The 27,106-nt window shown below is 44.6% G+C and overlaps 1 protein-coding gene across 4 annotated transcripts in view; it reads left to right on the top strand.

Annotated features, from left to right (window-relative positions):
* Window positions 1–27,106, top strand: part of USP19 (ubiquitin specific peptidase 19) — a 458,230-nt gene that overhangs the window by 148,541 nt on the left and 282,583 nt on the right. For all 4 annotated transcript variants that reach the window (XM_069206188.1, XM_069206190.1, XM_069206191.1 and 1 more), the window contains one exon: window positions 18,543–18,693. In XM_069206188.1, coding sequence (XP_069062289.1) covers window positions 18,543–18,693 — 151 coding nt within the window. The remainder of the gene's footprint in view (window positions 1–18,542; window positions 18,694–27,106) is intronic.

A 27,106-nucleotide genomic window follows, 5' to 3' on the forward strand; every position in this document is an offset into this window, starting at 1 on the left:
AATGGGACACTCACCAAAATCAGTTTCACATAAATCACTTAGAACTATTGGCAGTATTTCTAGCGCTGAAAGCATTTCAACCCATAATAAGCTACAAACACATTCTTGTCAAAACAGACAACATGACAACGATGTATTACCTAAACAAACAGGGAGGCACACACCCAACACAGTTGTGTCTCCTGGCACAGAAAATATGGCATTGGGCGATTCACAACCACATTCGCCTAATAGCACAATTTATTCCAGGAATTCAGAACCAGCTAGCAGACAATCTTTCTCTGGATCACCAACAGATCCACGAATGGGAGATTCACCCCCAAATACTAAATACTTACTTCCAGAGTTGGGGAACACCACAAATAGATCTATTTGCAACAAAGGAAAACGCAAAATGCTAAAACTTCGCATCCAGGTACCCACAAGATCAGTCTCAGGGCAATGCGTTATGGATGAGTTGGTCAGGGATATTTGCGTACGCTTTTCCTCCTCTCCCACTCCTTCCATATCTAGTAAACAAGCTGAGTCAAAACAAACTCAAACTCATACTAATAGCACCAACATGGGCAAGGCAACCTTGGTACACAACACTACTAGACCTCTCAGTAGTGCCTCATGTCAAACTACCAAACATACCAGATCTGTTAACGCAACACAAACAACAGATCAGACACCCAAATCCAGCATCGCTGAATCTAGCAATCTGGCTCCTGAAGTCCTAGAGTTCAGACATGTAGACCTTACACAGGAATGTATGGAGGTCATAAAACAAGCTAGGAAACCTACCACTAGACATTGCTATGCAAATAAGTGGAAAAGATTTGTTTATTACTGCCATAATAATCAAAATCAACCCTTACACGCATCTGCCAAAGACATTGTAGGATACTTACTACATTTGGAAAAATCAAAGCTAGCTTTTTCTTCCATTAAAATACATCTTACAGCAATTTCAGCTTACCTGCAAATTACGCACTCAACTTCTCTATTTAGAATACCAGTCATAAATGCATTTATGGAAGGTCTCAAGAGAATTATTCCACCAAGAACACCACCAGTTCCTTCATGGAACCTCAACATTGTCTTAACACGACTCATGGGTCCACCTTTTGAGCCCATGCACTCTTGTGAAATGCAACACTTAACATGGAAAGTTGCATTTTTAATTGCCATCACATCTTTAAGAAGAGTAAGTGAGATTCAAGCATTTACCATACAAGAACCATTTATTCAGATACACAAGCATAAAGTAGTTCTACGAACAAATCCTAAATTTTTACCAAAAGTCATATCACCGTTCCACTTAAATCAAACAGTAGAATTACCAGTGTTCTTCCCACAGCCAGACTCTGTAGCTGAAAGAGCACTACATACATTAGACATCAAAAGAGCGTTAATGTACTACATTGACAGAACAAAACTAATTCGCAAAACAAAACAATTATTTATTGCTTTCCAAAAACCTCATACAGGAAATCCAATTTCTAAGCAAGGCATTGCTAGATGGATAGTTAAGTGCATTCAAACCTGTTATCTTAAAGCAAAAAGAGAACTGCCTATTACACCAAAGGCACACTCAACTAGAAAGAAAGGTGCTACCATGGCCTTTCTAGGAAATATTCCAATGACAGAAATATGTAAGGCAGCTACATGGTCTACGCCTCATACATTTACCAAACACTACTGTGTAGACGTGCTAACAACACAGCAAGCCACAGTAGGCCAAGCAGTACTACGAACATTGTTTCAGACAACTTCAACTCCTACAGGCTGAACCACCGCTTTTGGGGAGATAACTGCTTACTAGTCTATGCACAGCATGTGTATCTGCAGCTACACATGCCACTGAACGGAAAATGTCACTTACCCAGTGTACATCTGTTCGTGGCATTAGTCGCTGCAGATTCACATGCGCCCACCCGCCTCCCCGGGAGCCTGTAGCCGTTTAGAAGTTGATCTTGAACATCTGTATATTTGTAAATATATATATTAGTTTAAACTACATTATGTACATACGTATTCACTCCATTGCATGGGCACTATTACTAGCATATACAACTCCTACCTCACCCTCTGCGGGGGAAAACAATCTAAGATGGAGTCGACGCCCATGCGCAATGGAGCCGAAATGGGAGGAGTCCCTCGATCTCGTGACTCGAAAAGACTTATTCGAAGAAAAACAACTTGTAACACTCCGAGCCCAACACCAGATGGCGGGATGTGCACAGCATGTGAATCTGCAGCGACTAATGCCACGAACAGATGTAAGTGACATTTTCCATATATGTGTGTGTGTGTGTGTTCGATGGCATGTGTAGCTGCAGATACACATGCTGTGCACATCCCGCCATCTGGTGTTGGGCTCGGAGTGTTACAAGTTGTTTTTCTTCGAAGAAGTCTTTTCGAGTCACAAGACTGAGGGACTCCTCCCATTTCGACTCCATTGCGCATGGGCGTCGACTCCAGGGAAAGTTAGTTAGAATCTCGGAAAAAACGTCGGTATTGTTTGCGTTCGGTATCGGGTTAGTTACAACAGATCGACACCGAATTTGGAAGAGCTCCGATGGCCCTTCAGGGTTTTTTTTTTTTCGATCCTCCGTCGGGGCCTGGTCGGCCTGGCCACGTGTGACTTCAAGGCTGATGGAACGGACCCCATTCCGCTTCTGTCCAAAATGCCATAACAAGTATCCGTATACGGATCAGCATCTGGTCTGTAACTTGTGCTTGTCTCCAGAGCACAAGGAAGATACTTGTGAAGCCTGTCGAGCGTTTCGGTCGAGGAAGACATTAAGAGACCGAAGAGCCAGAAGACTGCAGATGGCGTCGACAGGACAAGAGCGTTTCGAGGAGGAAGAGGAAGCTTTCTCTATCCACGAGTCGGACTCGGAAGAGCTCGAGGCCGAAGAAATGCCGAAAACCGTGAGTAAGATGTCGAAACACAAGACTCACGAGAAGTCAACAAAAGCCCAGGGGACGCTACCGCCAACAGGCCATGGCTTAACCCAAAAAATAGGTGACCGATCCAAGGCACCGAAAAAGGGCACGCTTGTGTCGAAGTCATCCGACTCCGGTCGAGATACACAGCAATCTCGGGCCCGAGACATCGGCTCAGAGAAATTTCGGCACCGGGACAGCGGCACCGAACAAGTTCGGCACCGAGACACCCCCACGCCGAAAATTAAAAAGGTTTCTTCGGAGCCTAAAAAGACGTCTGAAAAAGTTTCGGTTCCGAAACATCCAGCCTCGGAGCCGAAAACAGGTTCCTATACAGAGGAACAAGGATTGTCCTCCCAAATGCAAAAACATAGATTCGGAGAGGAACTTGAAGCAGTAGAGCCAGACTATACTTAAAGACGGCTCCACATTCAAGAAGACACAGGGAAGATAACCACTCTTCCCCCAATTAAAATAAAAAGAAAACTTGCCTTTCAAGAAAAGGACAAGCAGCCACAGGCAAAGGTAGCAAGGAAAACAACTCCACCACCATCAGTGCACACATCACCGGTAGCAACTCCTCCACTGATGCACTCCCCGACTCATACTACAATGAGTCAAGATGATCCCGATGTATGGGACCTTTATGATGCTCCAGTATCGGACAACAGCCCAGACTCGTACCCTGCCAGGCCGTCCCCACCTGAGGACAGTACATCTTACACACAGGTGGTCGCAAGGGCAGCTGCTTTCCATAACGTCACCTTGCATTCCGAACCAATTGAGGATGACTTTTTGTTTAACACGCTATCCTCCACTCATAGCCAATACCAAAGCCTACCTATGCTCCCAGGAATGCTAAAACATTCAAAACAAATCTTTCAGGATCCTGTAAAAGGCCGAGCCATAACTCCAAGGGTGGAGAAAAAGTACAAGCCACCGCCAACAGATCCAGTTTATATTACAACGCAGTTAACACCAGACTCAGTAGTTGTCGGGGCAGCTCGTAAGAGAGCAAACTCTCATACCTCAGGGGACGCACCACCTCCAGACAAGGAGAGTCGCAAATTTGATGCTGCGGGCAAAAGGGTTGCAGCACAAGCAGCAAACCAATGGCGCATTGCCAATTCACAAGCACTTTTGGCAAGATACGAGAGAGCTCACTGGGATGAGATGCAACATTTCATAGAACACTTACCCAAGGAGTTCCAAAAAAGAGCACAACAAGTGGTGGAAGAAGGACAAAGTATCTCTAATAATCAGATACGGTCTTCAATGGATGCAGCAGATACGGCTGCAAGGACAGTAAATACTGCAATAACAATAAGAAGGCACGCATGGCTGCGCACGTCAGTGTTCAAGCCAGAAATTCAACAAGCCGTGCTAAATATGCCATTTAATGAACAGCAGTTGTTTGGGCCGGAAGTCGACACTGCTATTGATAAACTCAAGAAAGACACTGATACAGCAAAAGCCATGGGCACACTGTACTCCCCGCAGAGCAGAGGCACATTTCGCAAAACACCTTTTAGGGGAGGGTTTCGAGGGCAACCTACAGAAACCACAACATCACAAACAAGGCCCACTTACCAAAGCCAATATCAGCGGGGAGGTTTTCGGGGGCAATATAGAGGGGGACAATTCCAGAAAAATAGAGGAAAGTTCCAAAGCCCCAAAACTCCTCAAAATAAGCAGTGACTTACAAGTCACACATCCCCATCACATAACCCCTGTGGGGGGGAGACTAAGCCAATTTTACAAACATTGGGAGGAGATAACAACAGATACTTGGGTACTAGCAATTCTCCAGCATGGTTATTGCATAGAATTTCTCAAATTCCCTCCAACAGTCCCACCGAAAACACACAGTATGTCAAAACAACATATAGATCTTCTAGGATTAGAAGTTCAAGCATTGCTCCAAAAAGAAGCAATAGAATTAGTACCAAAACAAGAATTAAACACAAGAGTTTACTCACTGTACTTTCTAATACCCAAAAAAGACAAAAGTCTAAGACCTATACTAGATCTCAGAACATTAAATACATACATCAAATCGGACCACTTGCACATGGTTACATTACAAGAAGTAATCCCACTGCTCAAACAACAAGACTACATGACAACACTAGATCTAAAGTATGCATATTTCCATATACCAATACATCCTTCACACAGAAAGTACCTAAGGTTTGTATTCCAAGGGATACATTACCAATTCAAAGTGTTGCCATTCGGAATAACAACTGCGCCAAGAGTTTTTACAAAATGTCTGGCAGTAGTAGCTGCACATATCAGAAGGCAGCAAATACATGTGTTCCCGTACCTAGACGATTGGTTAATCAAAACCAACACGCAAATACAGTGTTCAAAACACACAAAATATATCATACAAACCCTACACAAACTAGGTTTCTCAATCAACTACCCAAAGTCACACCTTCTGCCGTGTCAAACACAGCAATACCTAGGGGCAACAATCAACACAGTAAAAGGAATTGCCACTCCAAGTCCACAAAGAGTCCAAACATTTCACAATGTAATACAAGCCATGTATCCAAAACAAAAGATACAGGTCAAACTGGTAATGAAACTGCTAGGCATGATGTCTTCATGCATAGCCATTGTCCCAAATGCAAGGCTGCACATGCGGCCCTTACAACAGTGCCTAGCATCACAATGGTCACAAGCACAGGGTCAACTTCTAGATCTGGTGTTGATAGACCGCCAAACATACATCTCGCTTCAATGGTGGAACAGTATAAATTTAAACCAAGGGCGGCCTTTTCAAGACCCAGTGCCACAATACGTGATAACGACAGATGCATCCATGACAGGGTGGGGAGCACACCTCAATCAGCACAGCATCCAAGGACAATGGGACATACAGCAAAGACAGTTTCATATAAATCACTTAGAACTGTTAGCGGTATTTCTAGCGCTGAAAGCATTTCAACCCATAATAACCCACAAATACATTCTTGTCAAAACAGACAACATGACAACAATGTATTACCTAAACAAACAGGGAGGGACACACTCGACACAGTTGTGTCTCCTGACACAAAAAATATGGCATTGGGCGATCCACAACCACATTCGCCTAATAGCACAATTTATTCCAGGGATTCAGAATCAGTTAGCAGACAATCTCTCTCGGGATCACCAACAGATCCACGAATGGGAAATTCACCCCCAAATACTAAACACTTACTTCCGAATTTGGGGAACACCACAAATAGATCTATTTGCAAAAAGGAAAACTCAAAATGCCAAAACTTCGCATCCAGGTACCCACAACATCAGTCTCAGGGCAATGCGCTATGGATGAACTGGTCAGGGATATTTGCGTACGCTTTTCCCCCTCTCCCACTCCTTCCATATCTAGTAAACAAGTTGAGTCAAAACAAACTCAAACTCATACTAATAGCACCAACATGGGCAAGACAACCTTGGTACACAACACTACTAGACCTTTCAGTAGTACCTCATGTCAAACTACCAAACAGACCAGGGGCCAGATGTAGGAAAGGATTTGCAACTCGCAAACGGCCAAAACTGCCGTTTGCGAGTTGCAAATCGCATTTTCCTATGCAGAAATGCATTCTGCGAGTCGGACCGACTCGCAAAATGCATTTCAGAATCGCAAATAGGAAGGGGTGTTCCCTTCCTATTTGCGATTCCTAGTGGTATGCTATACCATTTGCGACCGCATATGCGGTCGCAAATGGTGTTGCAGTTACCATCCACTTCAAGTGGATGGTAACCCACTCGCAAATTGGAAGGGGGTCCCCATGGGACCCCTTCCAGTTGGTGACTGGACCCAAAAACATTTTTTCAGGGCAGGGAGTGGTCCCAGGGACCACTCCCTGCCCTGAAAAAATACCGAAACTAAAGGTTTCGTTTTTTTTTTTTTTAAAGTGCAGCTCGTTTTCCTTTAAGGAAAACGGGCTACACTTTAAAAAAAAAAAAACTGCTTTATTTAAAGCAGTCACGAACACGGAGGTCTGCTGACGTCAGCAGGCCTCCATGTTAGCGAGTGCCTATACTCGCAATGGGGCCGCAATTTGCGACCCACCTCATGAATATTCATGAGGTGGGTCATTGCGACCCCATTGCGAGTTGCAGTCGGTGTCTGAGACACCGTACTGCATAGCAATTTGCGACTTGCAAATTGCGAGTCGCAGGGACTCGCAATTTGCAAGTCTCAAATTGCTTTTTTCCTACATCTGGCCCTTGATCTGTTAACACAACACAAACAACAGATCAGACATCCAAATCCAGCATCGCTGAATCTAGCAATTTGGCTCCTGAAATCCTAGAATTCGGGCACTTAGACCTCACACAAGAATGTATGGAGGTCATAAGACAAGCTAGGAAGCCTACCACTAGACACTGCTATGCAAATAAGTGGAAAAGATTTGTTTATTACTGCCATAATAATCAAATTCAACCCTTACACGCATCTGCAAAAGATATAGTAGGATACTTACTACATTTGCAAAAGTCAAAACTAGCTTTCTCTTCCATAAAAATACATCTTACTGCAATTTCAGCTTACCTGCAAATTACGCACTCAACTTCATTATTTAGGATACCAGTCATAAAAGCATTTATGGAAGGCCTAAAGAGAATTATACCACCAAGAACACCACCAGTTCCTTCATGGAACCTCAACATTGTCTTAACACGACTCATGGGTCCACCTTTTGAGCCCATGCACTCTTGTGAAATGCAATACTTAACGTGGAAAGTTGCATTTTTAATTGCCATCACATCTCTAAGAAGAGTGAGTGAAATTCAAGCATTTACCATTCAAGAACCATTTATTCAAATACACAAAAATAAAGTAGTTCTACGGACAAATCCTAAATTTTTACCAAAAGTAATCTCACCGTTCCACTTGAATCAAACGGTAGAATTACCAGTGTTCTTCCCACAGCCAGATTCTGTAGCTGAAAGAGCACTACATACATTAGACATCAAAAGAGCACTAATGTACTACATTGACAGAACAAAACTAATTCGAAAGACAAAACAACAATTTATTGCCTTTCAAAAACCTCATACAGGAAATCCAATTTCAAAACAAGGCATTGCTAGATTGATAGTTAAGTGCATTCAAACCTGCTATCTTAAAGCTAAAAGAGAACTGCCTATTACACCAAAGGCACACTCCACCAGAAAAAAAGGTGCTACCATGGCCTTTCTAGGAAATATTCCAATGAACGAAATATGTAAAGCAGCAACATGGTCTACGCCTCATACATTTACCAAGCACTACTGTGTAGATGTGTTAACTGCACAACAGGCAACAGTAGGTCAAGCTGTACTAAGAACATTATTTCAAACTACTTCAACTCCTACAGGCTGAACCACCTCTTTTGGGGAGATAACTGCTTACTAGTCTATGCACAGCATGTGTATCTGCAGCTACACATGCCATCGAACGGAAAATGTCACTTACCCAGTGTACATCTGTTCGTGGCATTAGTCGCTGCAGATTCACATGCGCCCACCCGCCTCCCCGGGAGCCTGTAGCCGTTTAGAAGTAAATCTTGAACATTTGTACATTTGTAAATATATTACTTTAAAATTCATTATATACATACGTATTCACTCCATTGCATGGGCACTATTACTAGCATACACAACTCCTACCTCACCCTCTGCGGGGAAAACAATCTAAGATGGAGTCGACGCCCATGCGCAATGGAGTCGAAATGGGAGGAGTCCCTCGGTCTCATGACTCGAAAAGACTTCTTCGAAGAAAAACAACTTGTAACACTCCGAGCCCAACACCAGATGGCGGGATGTGCACAGCATGTGAATCTGCAGCGACTAATGCCACGAACAGATGTACACTGGGTAAGTGACATTTTCCATATATATATATATATGTATATGTATATATATATGTATATATGTTCGATGGCATGTGTAGCTGCAGATACACATGCTATGCATTATTCCGCCATCTAGTCTTGGTCTCGGAGTGTTACAAGTTGTTTTTCTTTGAAGAATTATTTTCGGAGTCACGGAATCGAGTGACTCCTTTCGGTCATACTGCGCATGGGCATCGACTCCGTTGTTAGATTGTTTTCTTTCCACTGTCGGGTTCGGACGGGTTTCCTCTCGCTCCAAGATTTAGAATCAGAAACTTTAGATAACTTATTTGACCGTCGGTATTGTTTTGATCGCGTTTCCACCTAGATTCAAACCAATAGTACCGTTGAAAACAAAATTTTGCCCTTCTGTGCACATGCGCCCGACTCTGGCCTGTTCTGGTCTACCACGTCGAAGCCTGATGGATCGGACTGCATTTCGATTTTGTCCCTGATGCCACGCAGAATTTCCATACACAGACCAACACCTTGTATGTATCTGTGTCTTTCCCCCAATCACAGAGAAGAGGATTGCGAGGCCTGTCAATCGTTTCGATCCAAAAAGACCCTGCATGATCGGAGAGCCAGGATACTGGAAATGGCGTTGAAGAGTACCGAACATAGACACCATGGAGGAAGAACAGGCGCACACAACAGTTTCAATCAGAGACACAGACTCTGAAGAAGACTCTGAGGAAGACACTCATCACTGCTGGTCAGCACGTGAGTACGACTGCCCCTACGCCCACTCATAAAAAGTCCTCGGAGGCCTTGGGTGCACCACTGCCAGAGAGCCATGGTTCGACCTGAAAGAAGATTCTTGTCAACCGACCTTCGGGTTCGGTGCCGAAAAAGGCCAGACCTCCGTCAATACCGGAGTTGAGCACCCCATCAAAATCTCAACTTCTGAACCGAGTCGGCGTTCCCACTCTTCGGAGTCAAAGTCTCGACGTCCTGCTTCGGAGGCGAAACAACTGGCTGCATTTTCGGGCCCGAAAAAACTATCATCTTCGGAGCCGAAAAAGTCTTATTTGGAAGAACAAGAAATTTCGAGCCATCTTAAGAAGAGCTCAAAATCACTCGACGAACAGTCATATAGACCATCTGATCATGTTTCTGAGGACACAGAGTCAACCCATCCTCAGTCACAGACGACATCAGAACCCTGATGGACAACGGTGAAACAGTCGCCCTCATCCTCCTAGACCTCTCAGCGGCCTTCGACACCGTCTGTCACCGCACCCTAATAACCCGCCTCCGCTCCACCGGGATCCAAGGCCAGGCCCTGGACTGGATCGCCTCCTTTCTCTCAAACTGCTCTCAGAGTTTACCTCCCACCGTTTCGCTCAGACCCCACCGAGATCATCTGTGGCGTACCTCAAGGCTCATCGCTCAGCCCGACACTCTTCAATGTCTACATAAGCCCCCTCGCTGACATTGTACGCAAGCACGACATCATCATCATCACCTCCTACGCCGACGACACCCAACTTATACTCTCCCTCACCAAGGACCCCGCCAGCGCCAAGACCAACCTACAAGAGGGCATGAAGGACGTCGCAGATTGGATGAGGCTCAGCCGCCTAAAGCTGAACTCTGACAAAACGGAAGTCCTCGTCCTCTGCAACACCCCGTCCGCTTGGGATGACTCCTGGTGGTCCGCGGCCCTTGGTACCGCACCGACCCCCTCAGACCACGCCCGCAACCTCGGCTTCATCTTGGACCCTCTTCCCGCCATGACCAAGCAAGTCAACGCCGTGTCCTCCGCCTGCTTCCTCACCCTCCGCATGCTCCGCAAGATCTTCCGCTGGATCCCCGCCGACACTAGAAAAACCGTGACCCACGCCCTCGTCACGAGCCGCCTGGACTACGGCAACACCCTCTATGCTGGGACCACCGCTAAACTCCAAAAACGCCTGCAACGTATTCAAAACGCCTCGGCCCGCCTCATCCTCGACGTACCCCGCAACAGCCACATCTCTGCACACCTGAGACACCTGCATTGGCTCCCAGTCCGCAAAAGGATCACCTTCCGACTTCTCACCCACGCACACAAAGCCCTCCACAACAAGGGACCGGAATACCTCAACCGTCGCCTCAGCTTCTACGCCCCCACCCGTCTCCTCCGTTCCTCTGGCCTCGCGCTCGCTGCCGTCCCTCGCATCCGCCGCTCCACGACGGGTGGGAGGTCCTTCTCCTTCCTGGCAGCCAAGACCTGGAACACCCTCCCCACCAGCCTCAGGACCACCCAGGACCACTCCGCATTCCGGAGACTCCTCAAGACCTGGCTTTTTGAGCAGCAGTAACTCCCCCTAGCGCCTTGAGACCCACACGGGTCAGTAGCGCGCTTTATAAATGTTAATGATTTGATTTGATTTGAAATCATGGATGAGAGACAATCAAAAATTCATATCCATAAAGAGACTGGCAGAATAATTACTGCACCTCCTCTACAGACCAAGAAAAAGTTGGCTTTCCAAGAACATGTAGATACTGCTCCACCACCCGCAAAGATTTTTAGAGGAAGGAGAAGCCATTACTTATGCATACTTCTCCCCCTCATTCACCACCACCTTCTTTTTCACCACCACCCTCTAGCCCACCACCTTTGCCTTCACCAACTCATTCACAAAATTCTCCTGGTGATACGGTTGATCATTGGGATCTTTATGATCCAGATCCTATTCCTGACAATGACCCGGACTTATACCCTTCCAAACCTTCTCCACCAGAAGACCCTACTGCATACATGCAGGTTATTTCTAGAGCAGCAGCGTACCATGGGGTGCTTATGCACAGTGAACCTTTAGAAGAGGATTTTCTTTTTAACACCTTATCCTCCACGCACTCACGATATCCGTGCCTCCCAGTGTTACCTGGCATGATTACGCATGCGGATGAGATATTCAGTGAGCCGGTCAAAGCAAGGGTTTTAACACCACGCATTGACAAAAAATATAAGCCTGCACCTACAGACCCTGCTTACATTACCCACAAAATAGCTCCAGACTCAGTGGTTGTGAGTGCTGCCAGAAAGAGGGCTAATAGCCAGTTGTCAGGGGATGCTCCTTCCCCTGACAAAGAGAGTAAGAAATTATATGCTGCCGGCAAGAGGGTAGCGACACAAGCTGCTAACCAATGGCGAATTGCAAACTCGCAAGCCTTGCTGACAAGGTATGATAGAGCCCACTGGGACGAGATGCAGGAACTCTATCACCCCCTGCCAAAAGAACACCAAAAAAGAGCACAACAGATTGTTGAGGAGGGTCAGGCCATAAGTAACAACCAAATATGGTCTGCCCTTGATGCTGCAGATACAGCAGCTAGAAGCGTGAATTCTGCTGTCACCATACGCAGACACGCATGGGTACGTTCCTCTGGTTTCAAGCCAGAAATACAGCAGGCAGTGCTGAATATGCCTTTCAATGAAAAACACCTGTTTGGTCCTGAGGTAGACACTGCCATAGAAAAACTCAGGAAGGACTCAGACACTGCCAAAGCAATGGGAACCTTATATACAACACCTTACAGAGGCTCCTTTCGTAGGCAACAAGGAGGATTCAAGCCACAATCCACAGAGGCTTCTACCTCCCAGGCAAACGAAGGGCAACAACAGCAGTACCATAGAGGGGGGATTTAGAGGTTCTTATAGAGGCCAACACTTTAGAACCAGAGGCAAATTCCAGGCCTCAAAACAAGCCACTACCTCAATTAAACAGTCACTTATTAACCATTCCTCAACCCCAAACATCTCCTGTGGGGGCCGACTGCAGCTATTCCACTCCCAATGGCAAATTATCACCACAGACCAATGGGTATTGTCAATTATCCGCAATGGCTATTGCCTAGAATTGATTTCTACCCCTCCAAACATTCCGCCACGTTATCACAAATTGTCCCCAGAACACAATGTTCTATTACAGCAAGAGGTACAATCGCTGCTACTAAAATAGGCAATAGAATTGGTCCCACATTCTCAACAAGGAACAGGAGTATACTCGCTCCCAAAAAGGATGACACTCTCAGACCCATCCTAGACCTCAGACCCCTAAATGTATGTATCCTGTCCGAACACTTTCACATGGTAACTCTGCAGGACATCATTCCACTACTACAAAAACAAGTTTACATGACTCCATTAGATCTCAAGTATGTGTATTTCCATATACACATCCATCCAGCTCACCGAAAATATCTCAGATTCATAATAGCAGGAAAACATTTCCAATTCAAAGTTCTGCCATTCGGCATAACAACCTCTCCAAGAGTATTCACAAAATGTCTAACGCAGTAGGAGCTCACCTAAGAAGACAACACATACATGTGTTTCCTTATCCAGACGATTGGCTAATAAAATCAAGCAATTTTATACAATGTCAGCAATACACTCCATACACAATAGAGACTCTACATACAATAGGGTTTACTCTCAACTACCAAAAATCCCATCTTCAGTCAGCACAGGTGCAACCTTACCTATGTGCTATTCTCAATACATAAAAAGCCTTAGCCTATCCAAGTCCACAAAGGATACAGGCTTTCCAAAATCTCGTACCACAAATACAGCCAAATCAACACTACACTGTAAGATTTATCATGAAACTATTGGGAATGATGGCATCATACATAGCAATAGTACCGCATGCAGGACTAAACATGGGAACACTACAACAGTGCCTCTCACAGCAGTGGTCTCAAGCACAGGGTCAATTGCAAGATCTAGTTTTGTTAGACCGCCAAACACACAGGTCCCTTAAATGGTGGAATCTCAGCAATTTAATGAAGGGGCGGTCATTTCAAGACCCTGTGCCTCAGACCACAATAACAACAGATGCATCAATGACAGGTTGGGGAGCTCATCTCAACAGCCTTCATTCAAGGGGAATGGGATTCAAAACAACTAAATTATCACATAAACCATTTAGAATTATTAGCTGTGTTCCTTGCCCTAAAAGCGTTTCAGCCACTTCCCAAACACAAGACTGTCTTGATAAAAACAGACAATATGACGACCGTGTATTACCTAAAGAAACAAAGTGGGACACATTCATCTCAACTGTCCCTTCTAGCCCAAACAATATAGAAATGGGCAATTCACAATCACATTCATCTACTAGCAGAATACATCCCAGGAATACACAATCAGCTAGCGGATCTCCTAAGCAGAACACACCAACAGATACACAAATGGGAAATTCACTCTGTGTAGTACTTCATCAGTACTTTCAAAAGTGGGGGACACCAGAAATAGACCTATTTGCAACAAGTGAAAACGCAAAATGCCATAAATTTGTATCCAGACACCCACACCCTCTGTCCAAGGGCAATGCTCTATGGATCAATTGGTCAGGGATATTTGCTTATGCTTTTCCCCCTCTCCCACTACCATTTCTGGTCAACAAACTGCGTCAGACCTCTCTCACCATGATACAAATAGCCCCAACGTGGGCACGTCAACATTGGTACACAACACTCCTAGACCTGACAGTAGTACCTCACGACAAACTTCCAAACATACCGGATTTGTTAACACAAAACAAAGGACAAATCAGACATCCAAATCACAATGCTCTCAACTTAGCGATTTGGCTCCTGAAGTCATAGAATTTGGATACTTACAATTTCCATTAGAATGCATGATAGTTCTCAAACAAGCACGCAAGTCTATAACTAGGCACTGCTATGCTTACAAATGGAAACGGTTTGTTTATTACTATCAATCTAAAAATACCGAGCCACTTACAGCATCAATACAACATATTGTATGCTACCTACTTCATTTAAAGAAGTCAAATTTAGCTTTCTCGTCTATTAAAATTAATCTTACTGCCATATCAGCATATTTGCAGACTATACAACATACCTCACTCTTTAGAGTCCCAGTTATAAAAGCCTTCATGGAAGGACTCAAATTTATTATTCCACCTAGAACACCACCTGTTCATGCTTGGAATCTCAATATTGTACTCACAAGATTAATGGCCCACCTTTTGAACCCATGCATCCCTGTGAGATTCAATTCTCAACCTGGCAAGTTGCTTTCCAAGTGGCCATTACTTCATTCCGAACAGTTAGTGAAATACAAGCATTCACTCTTGAAGAGCCTTTTTTCCAAGTACACAAACATAAAGTTGTACTTAGAACTAATCCAAAATTTCTGCCAAAAGCTGTAGCACCTTTTCACATAAACCAAACAGTGGAATTGTCAGTCTTCTTACCACAGCCAGATTCAATTACAAAAAGAGCCCTTCACACTCTTGACCTTAAAAGAGCTCTAATGTACTATGTGGACAGAACAAAAGAATTCAGAAAAACAAAACCGCTTTCTCGTTGCTTTTCAACAACCACATAAAGGGAATCCTATCTCTAAACAAGGATTAGCAAGATGGATTGTTAATTGTATACAAACATGTTACATTAAGGCAACAATAAAACTTTTAATCACACCTGAAGCACATTCCACTAGGAAAAAAGGTGCATACATGGCATTTTTAGAAACATACCAATGGCAGACATATGTAAAGCAGCCACATGGTCTACACCACATACATTTACAAAGCATTACTGTGTAGATATATTTTCAAACCAACAGGCCAATGTTGGTCAAGCTGTCATAAGAACATTATTTTAAACAACTCCAACTCCTACAGGCTAGGGACTGCATTTCTTGGGGAGAGTAACTGCTTTGTAGTCTATGCATAGCATGTGTATCTGCAGCTACACATGCCATCGAACGGAAAATGTCACTTACCCAGTGCACATCTGTTTGTGGCATGTAGTGCTGCAGATTCACATGCACCCTCCCTCCTACCCGGAAGCCTATAGTCGTTGCGGTTTTTCTAATTTGTACATATGTATATACATTTACATGGAGATATACTTTTACTTACTATTTCTATACAACATTTATATTATTACACTCTATCATTCCTTCCTACACCCTTTTGCAGGAAAACAATCTAACAATGGAGTCGATGCCCATGCCCAGTATGACCGAGACGAGGAGTCACTTGATCCTGTGACTCCGAAAATAAATCTTCGAAGAAAAACACTCCGAGCCCAACACTAGATGGTGGAATAATGCATAGCATGTGAATCTGCAGCACTGCATGCTATGAACAGATGTACACTGGGTAAGTGACATTTTCCATTCTCAGCATGGACATTTATTTTCCTTACTCTCTGTATATACTCACCCGCCTGGGGGAAAACAATCTAACAAAGGACTTGATGCCCATGTGCAGTTTCACCAAGAGGAGAAGTCACTTGAAAATATTCTTCGAACAAAAACAACTTGCAATACTCCGGGGCCAACACTAGCTGGCGATTTTTGCAAAGTATGGGAATCTACAGCACCACATGCCGCAAACAAATGTCTACTGGGTAAGTAACATTTTCCATATTGCAAGATTAAAATTGCCCGCAATGTAGCTATTGCTGGAAACTCCATTTTGTACAAGGTAACTTTTCACACAGTCTAAAACATGCCTTTATTGTGTATGACATGGCAGCTGGTGCAGTGCAGGAATATTCCAGATGACATTGTAATATGGATTACAAGAATATGTACACAGCCTACAGATTCTTTTACTAATTACAGTATGTACCCATCTCTCTCATCTCTAAAACATGAATGCAACAACATAAACACTAATGAAACAAATACATACATTCAGTGCACACACAGAAACACACACTAGCACTGACTATGGGAAATGACAAACAAAACCACATCCTGTACCATTCTTAAGTGCACTACGTTCTTTCGTTCACCATCTTCTTCCACCTTTAGCTCCAGCCCTTAATAAGTCACTACAAACCACCATACAAATTAGACTGATTTTGTTTTGTTCTTTAACAGAACTAGGATTTTTCACACATGCCAAATCACCCTCTGACAACTTGATCACACTCCTTTTCTTCGCCTTTCTATATTTTACTTGCATCTTGCAATCTAATCCTTCACTTCCTTCAAAGCCATTCATTCATCTTCATATACCATCCACTCAGATACCTCTCTGCTGCTAATCGGAGTAAATGGAGCACACTGTCCTCCTTTCTGTTAAAGGTCTACTTGCCTACAATCACTTTTCCAACTCTCTTCATAACAAGTGATTGTTTTCAAAGCAAACCAAATGATATCCATTTCTATTACATTAACTCTTTCCACCTTCCAATTGCTTTCAGGTTATAAAGTGCAGTCTGCCAGTGTTCAGTGGCTTGTCCTGATGTCCTTAATTAATCCCTTCTCTCAGAACCCACCCCCATTATCACACTAACTACTTTTGACTCAAGCTAAGTTTAAAAAGATAATCAAGCCATAACTACTGTCTACCTACAGCTTCCACCAAGACCCTGCAGTGGTTCTAGAATATTTATAGTAACTTGTCTCAGCACCTTATTGAGCACTGGTATCAGAATTAAAGATGTACTTGCTGTATTGAAATCGTAATGATTATTGGCATATGAGACACATCTCTTTACTATATCCTCAATCATTCTGTCCATTCCCGACTACCACAGTTCTTTCCACTCATCTCATGGTTATGCTTCATGCCAAATGGCCTAAATGCGCCTTTTCATCGGTTTGTGTTCTCTGATCAATTGATGGTATTAGCCTACCATTTATCCACACTCCATAATCGTTCTCATATGTTCTCGTACAATGTATCCTTCATTAGCACAAACATCTTTTCTACTTTCTCCTCGCAAGGCCAGAGTATTACCACACACTCCTTTACTGCAAACAAATTCTCATGCAGTCCCTCAGCATCCAACCACTTGTATTTGCGTATAGCACGACAAAGCACACACTCATAACCAGCCATGCCCACATGTGTCACTTTGAAAACTTCATCCTGCTTCTCATACTTCTTATTTTTAGTTAAACAACCTGCCACTGTGTTCTCCCATCCATCTAAATGTTCTACTCTGAAACTATGCATTTGAAATCTAGCAATGTACATTGTTCATGAAAAGGAAATCACGGATCCATTAATCAATAACAATTAAAACAACCATGTATAATCTGTATGTAACACTTATACACATAATCATGGCAATAATGATTAAAAACCCAAATACGGACACTGGTCCTCAGTCCTCAAAAGAGTACTTTTGTTCTTTATCATTCAGGGCATGAGATGGTAATCCTGTATTCACTTCTTTGCAGTCCTATACTTGGGATAACAGTGCGCCCAAACCGGTTGCACTAGCATCACAGAAAGGTTTTACACTTCCCTTTAACTGTATTAAAGTAGGTTTTGTGCTAATATCTTTGTTAATAGCAGCAAATTCATCCCAATGCCCATTTGCTCAGCTCCACTGCACCCATTCTTTAACAACATACAAGTTTTGCTCTTTTTTTCCCCCCTTCAAAAAAATAGCAGTCACACATTTTCCTTCTCCTTGGGCAGCTTGGCTTGATTGAACTAGGTAGTCTGTTTGTCAAGATGTGCCTTGGCAAGTTCTTCTACTTCAATGGGCCCTGGCTGTGTTCTCGTGGGTGAGATATCTCCTGTCAGGCACCATCCAGTTCCTCTTGCAGACAGGTAGACCTTCCTTAGCTCAAACGTGCAAGCAGTAAGGCTAATTCTTAGGCTGTCTTTAACTTACGCCCAGCCTTGAGGGAGAACTAGGATTACAAGTAAGTAACTTACCCATATATGTGCAATTTTATTCACTTGGTGCACCATTTCTAACCTAATTTAATTTTTTTTGTAGATCCCATTGTAAACCTGACTCAAGTGAAAAATGATCACTATGAAAAGGGAACTGATGAGGTTGTAGTCCATGTTTATGTCAAGGAGATTTGCAAGCAGATGTCAAAGGTGCATTTCCGGGACCAGGACTTTACATTGTTGTTCCAAACAAGGTAATGAAGAAGTATAATCTCCTGCATTTTTACGTGTTTGTTTTCAGTTCGACTGTCCTTCCACATTCCAGATGGTATACGTTTTCATACTCTTTGATAGGTGCTTTACCATCACCTTAGTTTATTGGCCCAGGGCTGCTTTAGGGGTAAAGAAATTTGAAGAGAATCATTTTACATTATTTCTTAAGCCATCTTTCTGTTTTACCTTATTGCCGGTGCACAAAACCTGGGTATGGGAGAAGCCGTCTTCTGATGCTTCTGTGACTTTAACTTAACTGAGGCACTAGGCTACTTCAGTTATATTGCTTTAAGAGCACAAAATACTTCCTAGCAGAGACCGACATGCGTCTCCAAACTCTTCGGTGCCTGTTGACCTGAAGACCTTGGTATAGGTTCACTCACTATTGGAAGAGAAAGGAGGTCACAAAGCAAGGGGGACGGGATGGCGGGTGTGGGAACGACAGTCATATTTAATGACTGGTTAAGTTGCTGGCATGCACATTTTTCTGAAAAGCTTGCAATCCAGCAGTGAGGGGAATGGGGGCAAAACGGAGTTACCTTTGATGTAGAATCCTCCATCTCCACCTGGTTTTAATCGTGAGGAAGTATTTTTTTCTTTGACCTGGCAAATGGAAATTTCCATGTTAGTGCAACTCTATGCAAAAAAAGTATTCTAAACAGAGTACCAGAGGAGATTTCTATCAGTTGTACCAATCTTGAAAAGACGCAGTGTAGCGGAACTTTCCTTTTTGAGAGAATCTTCTATTGTGAAATAGGTGGAATGAATCCACAGTATTTGCCCACTGTAAAAGTCAGATTTGTTCATATTGCAAAGTTGGAATGTCTGGTGGCAGTGAATACCTGAACAGCTATTACATTTAATAAGGAAAATTGGCAGTAAATAGTGTAGAGGAAGTTAGTTACCTTCTAGCAATAGGACAGTCAGGCAGCGGGCAGTTTACCCCATGTGTCTGAATTTTAGTCTGCTTTAATGACCAAGTTGATTAATAGTTTCTATGAAAAATGCCTGCCTGCACACATTGCCGATCACTACAAACTGTCTCCTATGGGAGATTTATAAAGACACCTAGAATCACAAATTAAAACTCTTGACAGTAGAACTCAGTGTTTGCTTTTGAGATGAATTCCTTCATTTCTTGACAGACGCTTTAGAGAAAAAACCTTCAAGGGAGATGGGCCTCTGCCAAATCATGGGACACCCAAAATACCACACATGATCATGTTAATGAACATGTTTCACTGAATGTGAGACCTGACACAGTGATACTCCTCCCAGGCTGTAGGCAGACTCTGAGAGTACACCACAACCTGCTCTTGTAATGGCATAATCCGCCCGCTTTACCAGCCAGAACACAAACAAAATTAATGCCGGTAGACAAGTAGGTTATGGAATTTTAGAATCTTTTGGCAAGATGTGCCAATAAATTCCTCTGTCTCAAGAACCTTTCAGTGATGTCTAAAATCTTAAAATATGAAAACAAGAGTGGCCTTGTGTTGGTTTAGTTTAACCAACTTTTTGAATTTTTCTATATTCTAGTATTCCAGCAGCAGCATTCCAGTCTATTGTGAGGCTGCAGAGGAACTTTGAGGCCCTTAGAGAGGAAACTTAAAGCCCTATGCACGACCTAATGTTTTTGAAAATTCACCTATCAATGGAGTATGCAATACTTTGTGCAGTTAGAAACAAATACTTGGATGGTACCTCTTGTCTCTGGTGAGGAGCAAATGGAAGATCAGACTCATTAAATGTATAATTTAATTAACATATTAGTAAATTTAGACTGAATTGCAGAGAACATAACCTCGAGTCACACTTTGTATTCAACATCATGAGAAGTATGACAGGCGCAAAATATGGGTCGTCTACCAATAGAAATATTGTGAGCTCACAAGTGTTAACACTTACATATGGAGCTTGTATGGGAATGTTTGAGACTTTGTAAAGCCTAGTGTGCTGTCCTTCTCCAGTGTCCACATTTCCTAAAAAGTGTTTTATTGGCTAAAACCAAGCTGTGAGCATAAAGTGTAGAGAAAGTGATATACTGAAAGCAGCTTGATAACTGATTGTTTTTTTACCATCAGTGACAGTTGACACAATAAGCACTGAATATTCCTGAGCATGTTTTGTGCTAACACTAGGTGGCAAACAGCAGTCAATTGGAACACTGTTGAGGACTGCATCTTTAAGAGTGCAAGGAGAGGAATGGTGCAGGCAGTTGCTCTTCTCCCTCTTTGGTTAATATCTTAAAACCTATATTAATGCCTTTGAGCAGAAGAAAGTATAACTAAACAAACAGTTTTCCAGGGAAGTTTTGGGGTATTTTGATTATATATTTCATACCTCTTTGTTGCAGCCAGCCCCTGCTGTGCCTGTGGCCAGGCCCTGTAGCTCATCTCCTGCTCACCCACATTGAACTGCATATTGTCTTCAGCCAGGCCCTAACTGTGGCTGTGTAAGGCTTTGAGCCAAGTGTCACGCTCAACCTCCTGTGCTCCTAAACTGTTGATGCAGACTGCCTTTGGACTTGCATATTGGGAGTTAATAGGACTCATTTGCATCTAGCCTCCAGTGCACTCAGCGTCTGCTTCACTGCATAGCTGGCATGCCTGTGTTCTCCCATCAGTAACAGGTTCTAGGCACAGGGCCTGTACCCAGCTCCCCGTGTGGCACACTGTGGTCACATGACCTGGCCAGCATCCAGTCCTGTGCCAATATCTGTGCAAGCGCCTGTTTACGTTTAGAGCGGGTGTAAGGAAATGCCTCCTTGGCATGGTTACCCCCTGACTTTTTGCCTTTGCTGATGCTATGTTTTGATTTGAAAGTGTTCTGAGGCCTGATAACCAGGCCCCCAGCACCAGTGTTCTTTCCCTAATCTGTACTTTTGTTTTACACAATTGGCACACCCTGACATCCAGGTAAGTCCCTTGTAACTGGTACCCCTGGTACCAAGGCGCCTGATGCCAGGGAAGGTCTCTAAGGGCTGCAGCATAGCTTATGCCACCCTGGGGACCCCTCACTCAGCACAGACACACTGCTTGCCAGCTTGTGTGTGCTGGTGAGGACAAAACAAGTAAGTCGACATGGCACTTCCCTCAGGGTGCCATGCCAACCTCACACTGCCTATGCAGTATAGATAAGTCACCCCTCTAGCAGGCCTTACAGCCCTAAGGCAGGGTGCACTATACCATAGGTGAGGGCACCAGTGCATGAGCACTGTGCCCCTACAGTGTCTAAGCAAAACCTTAGACATTGTAAGTGCAGGGTAGCCATAAGAGTATATGGTCTGGGAGTCTGTCAAACACGAACTCCACAGCACCATAATGGGTACACTGAAAACTAGGAAGTTTGGTATCAAACTTCTCAGCACAATAAATGCACACTGATGCCAGTGTACATTTTATTGTGAAATACACCCCAGAGGGCACCTTAGAGGTGCCCCCTGAAACCTTAACCAACTACCTGTGTAGGCTGACTGGTTTGAGCAGCCTGCCACACTCGAGACATGTTGCTGGCCACATGGGGAGAGTGCCTTTGTCACTCTGTGGCTAGTAACAAAGCCTGCACTGGGTGGAGATGCTATCACCTCCCCCTTGCAGGAGCTGTAACACCTGGAGGTGAGCCTCAAAGGCTCACCCCCTTTGTTCCAGCGCCACAGGGCATTCCAGCTAGTGGAGTTGCCCGCCCCCTCCGGCCATGGCGCCACTTTTGGCGGCAAGGCCGGAGGAGATAATGAGAAAAACAAGGAGTCGTCACTGGCCAGTCAGGACAGCCCCTAAGGCAACCTGAGCTGAAGTGACTCTGACTTTTAGGAATCCTCCATCTTGCAGATGGAGGATCCCCCCAATAGGGATAGGAATGTGACCCCCTCCCCTTGGGAGGAGGCACAAAGAGGGTGTAGCCACCCTCAGGGCTAGTAGCCATTGGCTACTGCCCTCCCTGACCTAAACACACCCCCTAAATCTTGTATTTAGGGGCTCCCCTGAACCTAAGAATTTAGATTCCTGCAACTTACCGAAGAAGAGGACTGCTGAGCTGAAAACCCCTGCAGAAGAAGAAAGAAGACACCAACTGCTTTGGCCCCAGTCCTACCGGCCTGTCTCCTGCCTTCCAAAGAAAACTGCTCCAGCGACGCTTTCCCCGGAACCAGCGACCTCTGAATCCTCAGAGGACTGCCCTGCTTCCAAGAGACCAAGAAACCCCCGAGAACAGCGGCCCTGTTCAACAAAGACTGCAACTTTGTATCCAGAGGAGCAGATTTAAAGACCCCTGCAATCCCCGCAAGAAGCGTGAGACTTGCAACACTGCACCCGGCGACCCCGACTTGACTGGTGGAGAACCAACACCTCAGGGACGACCCTCCGGCTACTCCGAGACTGTGAGTAACCAAAGTTGTCCCCCCTGAGCCCCCACAGCGACGCCTGCAGAGGGAATCCCCAGGCTCCCCCTGACCACGACTGCCTGACTCTAAAATCCCGACGGCTGGAAAAGACCCTGCACCCGCAGCCCCCAGCACCTGAAGGATCGGAACTCCAGTGCAGGAGTGACCCCCAGGAGGCCCTCTCCCTTGCCCAGGTGGTGGCTACCCCGAGGAGCCCCCCCTTGCCTGCCTGCATCGCTGAAGAGACCCCTTGGTCTCTCATTGAAACCTATTGAAAACCCGACGCGTGTTTGCACACTGCACCCGGCCGCCCCAGTGCCGCTGAGGGTGTACTTTTTGTGTGAGCTTGTGTCCCCCCCCCCCCCATCCCTCCCCCCCCCCCCCCCCCCCCCGGTGCCCTACAAAACCCCCCTGGTCTGCCCTCCGAAGATGCGGGTACTTACCTGCTGGCAGACTGGAACCGGGGCACCCCCTTCTCTCCATTGGAGCCTATGCGTTTTGGGCACCACTTTGAACTCTGCACCTGACCGTCCCTGAGCTGCTGGTGTGGTAACTCTGGGGTGGTTCTGAACCCCCAACGGTGGGCTACCTTGGACCCCAATTTGAACCCCGTAGGTGGTTTACTTACCTGCAAGAACTAACATTACTTTACCTCCCCCAGGAACTGTGAAAATTGCCAATTTTAAAACAGCTAAATGTGTTTTATGTAAAAAGTATATATGCTATTGTGATTATTCAAAGTTCCTAAAGTACTTACCTGCAATACCTTTCAAATGAGATATTACATGTAGAATTTGAACCTGTGGTTCTTAAAATAAACTAAGAAAAGAGATTTTTATATAACAAAAACCTATTGGCCTGGAATTGTTTCCGAGTGTGTGTTCCTCATTTATTGCCTGTGTGTATGTACAACAAATGCTTAACACTACTCATTTGATAAGCCTACTGCTCGACCACACTACCACAAAATAGAGCATTAGTATTCTCTTTTTGCCACTGTCTTACCTCTAAGGGGAACCCTTGGAGTCTGTGCATGCTATTCCTTACTTTGAAATAGTGCATACAGAGCCAACGTCCTACAGCGGGGCTATGGGAGTATTGCCTAGTCTCAAGCCAGGCCCTGCCTCTAAATCAGAAGTGCATGGCCGTTTTCTTTTTTGGTGTAACTTTTTTTTTTTTTGTTAGGATTTGCAAGAAAAAATTAAGGCTATTGAATTTGCGGGTACTAAATGGAATCGGAGAGTGCTGTAAAAAAAAAAAAAGGGCAGATATTTTTGGTCCTTTTGTGGGCAATATATGTGCCATTGGAGCCTTCACCCTTGGCCCGCCCCCTCACCCCCTTCCCAAAATATCTTCCCTGGAGTCCGGTTTACTCCCCATAGCCTCTTGTACCCTATTTGTCACTTTTGGTTAGGATGAAGGCTTTGGTGTTGGGCAGGATATGATGATCGCCACAGCAAACCTTTTCACGTACTGTCCAACAATCTGACAACTGGGATCTTCAAATCCTCAGTTGATCTCATGATCCCGCTTTTGACGCAAGGAAATATTTCTACCCCTTCCAGTCCTCAAAGGATATGTAAATTATCTGTCAAGATGCACACAATTCCCTCTCTAACACTTCAAAACATTCCTGACACGTTTTTGTAATGCAGATACCTGAAAACTAGCTAGAATAGTTAAACCAAACAAAGGCACACTTTAGATTAAAGTTTGATTTTCATGGCAAGTAGGTTTAGTTTCATGGCAGGTGGTTATGCTGCATCAGAGAACAGAGTTTCCTGCGGGAGTTCACAATGAAAATGCAACTTTTGTAACCCTCTTGTGGGAAATTGCAGTGGAAACGCCATGGCTGTCTAACTCGCTTCCTGGGTTGCCCGACTTGGGAGATGATCGTGCAATGAGTTCGGTCATATCTAGAGTTCCTGGAGCTGTCTGCCACTTCACAGCAGATCAGAGAGTACCACACGGCTCTCCGCTGGCTCTTTGGATCTTTACTGACTCCTTCTGGTGACGTTCAGGTCCCCAAATAGCTGAGAGATATTCCATCTGGAGTGCCGCTGGTAAGCTCACACTTCATGGCCGTTGGGCCCTCCATGCCTGTTACGACGACACCTCCGATCCTCATCCCACCTCTTTCCCAAGGCCCACGCTGGTCCCTAGGACTTTGATGCCTGTGTCAAATCCATTGATGCTTTATGAGCAGATGCCCATAGTACTCTTTGACTCTGAGTCAGCGCTGGTTTGACCTCTACCACAGCCGTGCCCAACAGTTAAGGCATTGCTTCCTCCACTTGATCTGCACTTCTTTTCGGCAGGGACTTGGACAATGATTATGACATTGGTCATGAGATTGCACATCCCTATCAAGAAGACAGTTGATATGATGACTTGCAGGAGACTAGTGTTCTCGATACCTTCCCTGAAACGGCGTTCTGTCACCCCGTGACCCAGCCGCCAAAGAATCTGCTTCCTATACTGTGGTAATGTGTAGGGCAGCTGAAGTCCTTGAACTCCAGCCTCCCACTTTGGGAGGTCAAGACCAACGTTTTTAAAGAAGATTTCCAACCGGGGCTTCCATCTTCTGAGCCTATTTTACCATTTGAGGCACCAGTGCATTGATTATCTCATGGGTGATTAGCACGCTATAAAAATCCTGATTGATAGATACTCTGTTAGGGACTCGGGCAAAACCTCCCTCTGGCCCCCAGTCAACATACAAATAGCAAGATGCCATCACCCTGCCCCAGGTGACCCTGTGTTTGTCTCTCAGAACCATTCCCCCGATACGTTTACTACTGCAGGTTAGTGCACAAGCAGATCCAACACCAACACTTTTTCGACTACTCCCCCCGATGGAGAGTCTAAACGAGTGGAAACATTTGGAAAGTGAGTTCTTCTTTCCAGCAGCCTGGCTGTCCGATTGCTAAATACCAGTTGTCTTCTGGGATGCTATTCCCACACACTTTTGGACTTTGACTCCAGTCCTCCCTGGTGTACAGCTCAGAAGATCTCCGACCTGTTCTTGTCCAGGCCATCCAAAACGTGTGATGCAGCCAAGCTCACAATCCATTCATTGTGGCTTAGAGACCACTGATTTCATTGTGTGAGCCATTGGCACCAGTGTGGCCATTGTTGCCATGCGGACTATAAGCAACTGGTTTCTTTGATGTCTAGAACACCCTTACATATATGCCCGCCAACTGAACTTGCCTGTTTGGGGCAAGGCGATTTTAAGCGATTCAAAGAGTGCAGAGCTGCTATATGCTCTGGGCTTATCATCCCCTCCTCAACGTCCTCTTGGCAGCCAGGTATCCCTCAGTTTACTACTGTATAGCCCTTTTGTAAGGACAAATGAGTAGCATGGTGCGTCACTCACCAGATAGACCCCCTCCAGGCAAAGTTATCTGGAGTTTTGTTATTTGGTTATGCCCTTGCTCTGTGCATTATCAAAGGGTATCTTTCAACTTTTTGGAAAGTGCTGGCTCAGCCTGTGCTGTTTATATCTCTAGTAGTTGTGTTTTTTTTTTTTTTAAATAGGGTTTTAACATCTGTTTTACTGCCTCCCTCTTTAAATTCCACAGTGGGACCTTAACTTGGTCCTAACATTCTTGATGTGCACTCCCTTCAAACCACTTCACAGCTGGCCATTGTGGCTTCTCACTGTCATGACAGTGTTTTTTTCGCCATTATTTCAGTACAGCAGAGGAGAGAAAATCATGCTCTGTCTCAACACACCATAACCCTCCTTTTGCTGGACAAGATGGGTATGCAGATGTGAGCATCGATCTTGCCAAAAGTTGTCACCATTCCATGTCACACAAGCCATCCCTCTGCTATTGTTGTGTGCTCTGCCTCAACCCTCTAAGACAGTGAGACTCAATCGCTTGGACCCCAAGACAGCGATGAGCTTTTACATGGATCGGGAAAAAAAAAAGAAAACTGGTAGATGATCAGCTATTTGTAGGGTTCTTTAGAGCAAAAAACAAGCAGGGCAGTGCTGAAGAGAACCA

The sequence above is a fragment of the Pleurodeles waltl genome, chromosome 9 (assembly GCF_031143425.1).
Source record: "Pleurodeles waltl isolate 20211129_DDA chromosome 9, aPleWal1.hap1.20221129, whole genome shotgun sequence".
In the NCBI taxonomy this organism is placed as follows: Eukaryota; Metazoa; Chordata; class Amphibia; order Caudata; family Salamandridae; genus Pleurodeles; species Pleurodeles waltl.